The sequence below is a fragment of the Oncorhynchus keta genome, chromosome 12 (genome assembly GCF_023373465.1).
Source record: "Oncorhynchus keta strain PuntledgeMale-10-30-2019 chromosome 12, Oket_V2, whole genome shotgun sequence".
NCBI lineage: Eukaryota > Metazoa > Chordata > Actinopteri > Salmoniformes > Salmonidae > Oncorhynchus > Oncorhynchus keta.
The window spans coordinates 23,265,836-23,272,752 of NC_068432.1; the positions used below are offsets into that span (position 1 = coordinate 23,265,836).

At 39.3% G+C, this 6,917-nt stretch overlaps 2 protein-coding genes across 4 annotated transcripts; both read left to right on the forward strand.

Moving 5' to 3' along the window:
- Window positions 1-315: 315 nt before the first annotated feature.
- On the forward strand, window positions 316-3,179 carry LOC118391678 (centromere protein V-like). 3 transcript variants are annotated; one of them, XM_035783183.2, is made up of 5 exons: window positions 316-437; window positions 1,612-1,716; window positions 2,431-2,500; window positions 2,626-2,740; window positions 2,901-3,179. In XM_035783183.2, the coding sequence occupies exons 2-5, from the start codon at window positions 1,625-1,627 to the stop codon at window positions 3,023-3,025; spliced, it is 402 nt and encodes a 133-aa protein (XP_035639076.1). In that variant the 5' UTR covers window positions 316-437; window positions 1,612-1,624; the 3' UTR covers window positions 3,026-3,179. The 3 variants fall into 3 exon arrangements, with proteins under 3 accessions (XP_035639076.1, XP_035639077.1, XP_035639078.1); XM_035783184.2 differs by lacking the exon at window positions 316-437 and adding an exon at window positions 1,064-1,187; XM_035783185.2 differs by lacking the exon at window positions 316-437 and adding an exon at window positions 1,072-1,512.
- Window positions 3,180-3,402: 223 nt separating this feature from the next.
- LOC118391679 (centromere protein V-like) lies at window positions 3,403-6,895 on the forward strand. The gene is made up of 5 exons (XM_035783187.2): window positions 3,403-3,632; window positions 3,733-3,825; window positions 4,720-4,789; window positions 4,880-4,994; window positions 5,168-6,895. Exons 1-5 carry the CDS (start codon window positions 3,622-3,624, stop codon window positions 5,335-5,337), a joined length of 459 nt encoding a protein of 152 aa, XP_035639080.1. The 5' UTR covers window positions 3,403-3,621; the 3' UTR covers window positions 5,338-6,895.
- The last annotated feature ends 22 nt before the right edge of the window (window positions 6,896-6,917 follow it).

Below are 6,917 nucleotides of genomic sequence, written 5' to 3' on the forward strand. Positions count from 1 at the left end.
GTTTTGTCCTATATTTTTATTTTTAATCCCAGCCCCCGTCCCCGCAGGAAGCCTTTTGCCTTTTGGTAGGCAGTCATTGTAAATAGAATTTGTTCTTAACTTACTTGCCAAGTTAAATAAAGGTTAAATGCTATAGTCCTTCTGTTTTATTTCAAGAAGAGGCATAGACTGGTGTCATAATGACCAAGCAGTTATCATCAGCTATTTTTAGGCACACTGATTTGGCAGTATGAAGGTATCTGTGACATGGTCATACAGAGCACCTTCTAGACACTTTAGCTAGAATATAGTACATGTTAACTTATAATATTTGTGACATTATCAAATTCAAGCATTGTCATTTAATGTGAACAGTCAGTGTTTTGAGCAGCTGAGGGTAAAGTTTGATATTCTTCTGCCTTCCAGGGAATCAATAACTGGCCAACTGTATATTGAGGGTAAGGAGTGGTTTGGTTTGTCTGGTCTGTCATTTAGGTCAGTCACAGTATTCTCATAAAGATACACAGCATGCACTATGGACTGTTGGTTCTTCATGTGACTCAATCCCAACGCGTGATCGCCACGTCACTCTTTCCTCAAGACTAGTTGAGCTTATCTGGAATGTGTTTGTGCAAGCCTGCTGTACTTTGCAACCCAGTCTGGCTGTTTGTAATTATGGGAGGGAGGACAATTTTTCATGCAAAACATGTTCCATAAGTCTATGTTGAGAACTGTATGTAAAGAACTGCTTCATGTAAATGATAGTTTTATAAAATATGAGAAGTGATTGACTAGGGATCTCACAACAGACAGACGTGGATATACGTTTATTGTGTACTATAGTAACCACAGCCCTTTTTGGATAGCGTTCTTATAACCCTCTACTCAATTATGTAATCATCCCTATTAATTAGAAATGTATTGTTCTTTATTCATGAGATAATACAATCAAATCTTGTGGTGAATAGCATAAATTATAATTAAATTAAACTTGTTTGTTTGAATGTTTGTCTGTCAACTGTTAGTTACCAAGCTACAAATGAGCTTGGATTCAGTATCAGTGTTTTGGGACAGCATGATTCAGCATGTAATGTGGGAGAGACATAGTTACAGAAGGTGGCAACACTGGCAGACTCGACGTGATTCCACGTAAGCAAGGGAAGTTGTTTCGCAATAATGCCGCGTTCAAAACTGGAAGCTCGGAACTGGTAACTCGGAAACTTTGACCTACGACTTCAGTGCGTTCAAAACAACTGTGAATTCGGTAAAAACGAGCTCCTACTGGGAAAAACGATTTGACCGGTCATTAAACTCAGAATTCCAACTCGGGCCTCTTTCTAGAGCTCTGACCTTCCGGCCTGAAGATCACTGACGCCATGATTTGATCTCGTATTTCCCTGAGTTCCCAGTTGTTTTGAACGCGACATAACCTTGTTAAGCGACGCGTCACTATCTTGGTTGGTGGAATATTTCACGGAATGCAATACACTGGAATTTGCTTTCGATTCTATTGAAACGTTGCACGGGAAAACGGTGCGTAATACCTAAAAAAAAAGCCTCTGTCAGTTTTGAAAAGAAGCATGAAGTAATGCCTCACGAACAGTCTAAAAAGGTTGTGTTGTCTTTACACAGGGCGGGACTGGGAATGGATCACGTGAAGCACACAGGCGCATGCCATTGTGGGGCTGTCAGATTCGAAGTCTGGAATTCCCCAGACCTTCTTGTTTTCGATTGCGAGTATGCCGGTTCTTTATCACATTCCAGTAGCCTAAAACTTTACATACCTAACACAAACATAATCTAATATTTTCACATTGATCCACTACAGAATGGTTTAATAAACACTGGACATATAGGCATTCCTTTTATTATATATGGAATAGATACCCCACTGGGCAGAAACGGTTTAAATCAACGTTGTTTCCAGGTCATTGCAACGACAGAATTCAATGTTGAATCAATGTGGAAACCTGAGTTGCCTTGTTCACGTGCTAGTCGGAACTAGGAAACCGAAATGTCCGACTTGCTAACTGGGTGTCGTTAACACATGCCACGTTCAACTAATAGCAAGTTGGACATGTCCTAGTTCCGACTAGCATGTGAATGCGGCAAGTGGATTTGCAAAATGTTATAAAACGAAGATAATTTCGTCTCCCAACCTTTAAACCCAAATCCAATGAAAGGGTGACCTTTTTGTTTGATTTCACGTTGCATTCACGGTAGTTGACAACTCAACCAAATGTAAATAATAACTAGAAGTTGAACTGACGTTTGTGCCCAGTGGGACAGGTCTGACTGATAATGAGAAAAAACGTTTCAAATCACAAAGATGGGGAACTGATATTTAGTTTGTTATATTGTTATTAACTGGACATAATATCACCACACTTTGTAATGAATGGGGGGAAAATTGAGTATGACAAAATGACTCACTCATGTTTCTTTATCTAGTTGTAGTATTTGCACCAAGAAGCAGAACCGTCATTTCATTGTACCAAAAATTCAGTTTACCCTTTTACAGGTAGGACAATGTATAGAGGTTTCTAACAGATTCACTCAAAATGTATTTATATATGGTTCAGGTTAATTGCTAGTGAATCCTGCAATTAATGAATATTTAACTTAGTTGATTGTCCTGTTTTACAGGGTTGGGATCATCTGACCACATATACATTCAATACACACGCTGCCAAGCACACATTCTGTAGGATCTGTGGAGTCCAGAGTTTCTACACCCCACGCTCCAATCCTGATGGATATGGTAAGGACGACCAGTATAAATCATGCATGTTGGCCTTTTCTTTATGCTGACGTGCCATGTAATATTTGTGGTTAAACAAGGAGGATGGGCTGTTGGAATGTGTCTCATGCAAGAAAGTTAACAGACTGGTTTGTGTATGTGTGTGTTTGTTTTTCCCCAGGCGTAGCTCCTCACTGTCTGGACACAGGTACTGTGCGCAGTGTGACAGTAGAGAAGTTCTGTGGAAAGAAGTGGGAGGAGAGCATGCAGAACCACCAGACTATCAAAGGCATGTCCAAGCCATAGAACCAAGCCTCTAGCAGACACACACAGCTGAGATAGAAACAAACAGTCCCATATTGTATTACTGAGCCAACTGTTTGGCTCAGTAATAAAAATCAACTTTCCCAAAAAAATCTTAAATAAAAAGACCAAACCTACTCTGTTTGGTCACAACCAATCTCTAAGTGTCTGTGTATTTCTTTCTGCAAGTTCACAATTCATTTAAAGTGTTCATTATGCTAAATCTTTTTTATATTGGTACTCTTTGATAGAGGCAGTGAAACCACAGTAGTTGAATGGGTCTACTGTGACAGAGCATGGCCCTCTGGTGACAAGAATGAAGAGAAGAGTATCAATATTTTGGGAAAGCATGATTCAGCATGCATGGTGAGAGTGGAGTAGAACATGGTTCAAGCAGAAGTTGGCAATGTAATGCAGAGCCATATTTAGAGCCATCTCATATTGCTCACAGGCAATAAGGGACTTTCTCTCGCAATATCAATCGACAAACTACAGTAGTGCTTGAGGGATTTTAACTTGGTGACATTTCTGATCATCGATTTCAAAATATATTTAATGGAATACACTGGAATTCGTTTTCAATTTCATTAAACGTTGCAATGGAAAAACGGTGTGTAGCAAAATGTCTTTTCTATGAACAGAATTTTAAACTCGTATTGAAGTTGTCATGCCTCATGAACAGTCTAAATGTGTTGTGTTGCTTCACACAGGGTGGAACGAGTGAAGCACACAGGCGGATGCCATTGTGGGGCTGTCAGATTCGAAGTCTGGAATTCCCCAGACCTTCTGGTTTTCGACTGCGAGTATGATCTGCAACATTTCAACAGTGATCCATTACAGATACGGTTCACTGCAACAGCAATAGAAAGGGCAGGCTATAATCCTGAGACCTGGAAAAAAATGTTGGGATTATTTTTATTTTTACATTAGTGTTTGGGGTGAAAAAACAAAACATGTCTAAAAATATTTATATTTTATTGTAAGTGCAAAATTGCCCTCTGTAGTGGTCATTAGGACATAAATATGAAAACATTTACATGGGTACAGAAGGTGAAATACATAGTTGTGGCATCCGGGTGTCCACTACAGGATATTTCTTAATAAGCTCTTATTTAATGTGAAAAAAATTATTACACAGTCCTTACAACCCCCTTCACTATTCCTGGGATATTTATTTTCTAGACACAATGTGAATTTCCAACTCACAAAAATTACAATTCATAATTACACTTATTTTCAAATGTCCATAAAATTTGCAATTGTTTTTAAGAACCAGGAATATAGGGCTGTCAAGGTCACACCCCCACACATGTAATCATTGAAAAGCCCAGAATGTCCTCTCAAAGGGACAACAGTTCTTAATACAGTGGCCTCGGAGATAAGGACCAAGAACTGATGTCCACTAGAGAGGAAAATTAATTGCTGGGTCTTAGGAGGATAACAGAAAGGAAAACAATGCAAATCTGGGGCCCCAATTTATAGTGATGGAGAATTGGAGATACAGGTTTGAGAATGAGCAAAAATAAAAAGAAACTATGGGCTATTCTGGCTTAGCGAATGTTTACTTACTTCCTGCCCAAATGACAAAATCTTTGTATATGAACTGTCTTTTGATTCTTTTACCATCATATTTCTATTACGGAATTATAACTTACTATGTTCATCACAATATGACTCATTCTGGTTTCTTTATCTAGCTGTAGCATCTGCACCAAGAAGCAAAACCATCATTTCATTGTGCCAGAAAATCAGTTTAACCTTTTACAGGTAATACAACATTTTTACAGGGTGATGTTTGGTAATAGCTCTACCAGGTTGGTCAGTTTGAATGTTAATTTGGTTAATTTCTTGTTTCAGGGTTTGGAGATTATTAACACATATACATTTAATACACACATTGGGAAGCACACATTTTGTAGTACCTGTGGAGTCCAGAGTTTCTTCACCCCACGTTCCAATCCAGATGGATATGGTAAGGACAACCAGTAAGAAACAGAATAGCAGTCATGTTTAACTTAGCTTATTATGTAAACCTAAAACATGCCTTGTATTGTTGTTTGTGGTAAAACAGTGACGATAGCAATAGGTTAGAAGTGTCTCTCATGCATGAAACTGAACAAAAAGGTTTGTGTGTTCCCACCCTAGGCATAGCTCCTCACTGTTTGGACCCAGGTACTGTATGCAGTGTGACAGTAGAGAAGTTCTGTGGACAGAAGTATGAGGAGACCATGAAAAACCACCCGAATATCAGAGACTTGTCCAAGCCTGTAGCAGAAACACATACAGTTGAAGTCGGAAGTTTACATACACCTTAGCCAAATACATTTAATCTCAGTTTAAAAAAAAATCCCTGTCTTAGGTCAGTTAGGATCCCCACTTCATTTTAAGAATGTGAAATGTGAGAATAATAGTTGAGACAATGATTTATTTCAGCTTTTATTTCTTTCATCACATTCCCAGTGGGTCAGAAGTTTACATACGCTCAATTAGTATTTGGTAGCATTGCCTTTAAATTGTTTAACTTGGGTCAAACATTTAGGGTAGCCTTCCACAAGCTTCCCACAATAAGTTGGGTGAATTTTGACCCATTCCTCCTAACAGAGCTGGTGTAACTGAGTCAGGTTTGTAAGGCCTACTTGCTCACACATGCCTTTTCAGTTCTGCCAACAAATTTTCTATAGGATTGAGGTCAGGGCTTTGTGATGGCCACTCCAATACCTTGACTTTGTTGTCCTTAAGCAACTTAGGAAGTATGCTTGGGATCATTGTTAATTTGGAAGACCCATTTGCGACCAAGCTTTAACTTCCTGATGTCTTGAGATGTTGCTTCACATAATTTTCCATCCTCATGATGCCATCTATCTTGTGACGTGCACCAGTCCCTCCTGCAGCAAAGCACTCCCATAACATGAACACCCCCCCCCCCGCGATGGTGTTCTTCAGCTTGCAAGCATCCCCCTTTTTCCTCCAAACATAACGATGGTCATTATGGCCAAACAGTTCTATTTTTGTTTCATCAGACCAGAGTACATTTCTCCAAAAAGTACGATATTTGTCCATGTGCAGTTGCAAACCGTAGTCTGGCTTTTTTATGGCGGTTTTGGAGCAGTGGCTTCTTCCTCGCTGAGCGGCCTTTCAGGTTATGTCGACATAGGACTCGTTTTACTGTGGATATAGATACTTTTGTACCTGTTTCCTCCAGCATCGTCACAAGGTCCTTTGCTGTTGTTCTGAAATTGATTTGCACTTTTCGCACAAAAGTACAATCATCTCTAGGAGACAGAATGTGTCCCCTTCCTGAGCGGTATGACAGCTGCGTGGTCCCATGGTGTTTATACTTGGGTACTATTGTTTGTACAGATGAATGTGGTACCTTCAGGCATTTGGGAATTGCTCCCAAGGATGAACCAGACTTGTGGAGGTCTACAAAAAAAAATTCGGAGGTCTTCGCGGATTTCTTTTGATTTTCCCATAATGTCAAGCAAAGAGGCACTGATTTAAGGTAGGCCTTGAAATACATCCACAGGTACACCAATTGACTCAACTGATGTCAATTAGAAGCTTCTAAATCCATGATGACATTTTCTGGAATTTTCCAAGCTGTTTAAAGGCAATGTCAACTTTGTGTATGTAAACTTCTGACCCACAGGAATTGTGATACAGTGACTTATAAGTGAAATAATTTGTCTGTAAACAATTGTTGGAAAAATGACTTGTGTCATGCACAAAGTAGATGTCCTAACCGACTTGCCAAAACTATAGTTTGTTAACAAGAAATTTGTGGAGTGGTTTAAATACGAGTTTGTTTGACTCCAACCTAAGTGCATGTAAACTTCCGACTTCAACTGTAGCTGAGATCAAACACAGTCCTTTATTGAATTATAACGGAGACACA

Coding starts and splice junctions, on each gene's coding strand:
- LOC118391678 (XM_035783184.2), top strand. CDS start 1,156: ATGCCGCGTTCAAAACTGGAAGCTCGGAACTG. Junction 1,188..1,611: donor AAACTGGAAGCTCGGAACTG/GTAACTCGGAAA, acceptor GTCTTTACACAG/GGCGGGACTGGGAATGGATC. Junction 1,717..2,430: donor CTTCTTGTTTTCGATTGCGA/GTATGCCGGTTC, acceptor TTCTTTATCTAG/TTGTAGTATTTGCACCAAGA.
- LOC118391679 (XM_035783187.2), top strand. Junction 3,826..4,719: donor CTTCTGGTTTTCGACTGCGA/GTATGATCTGCA, acceptor TTCTTTATCTAG/CTGTAGCATCTGCACCAAGA. Junction 4,995..5,167: donor TTCCAATCCAGATGGATATG/GTAAGGACAACC, acceptor TTCCCACCCTAG/GCATAGCTCCTCACTGTTTG.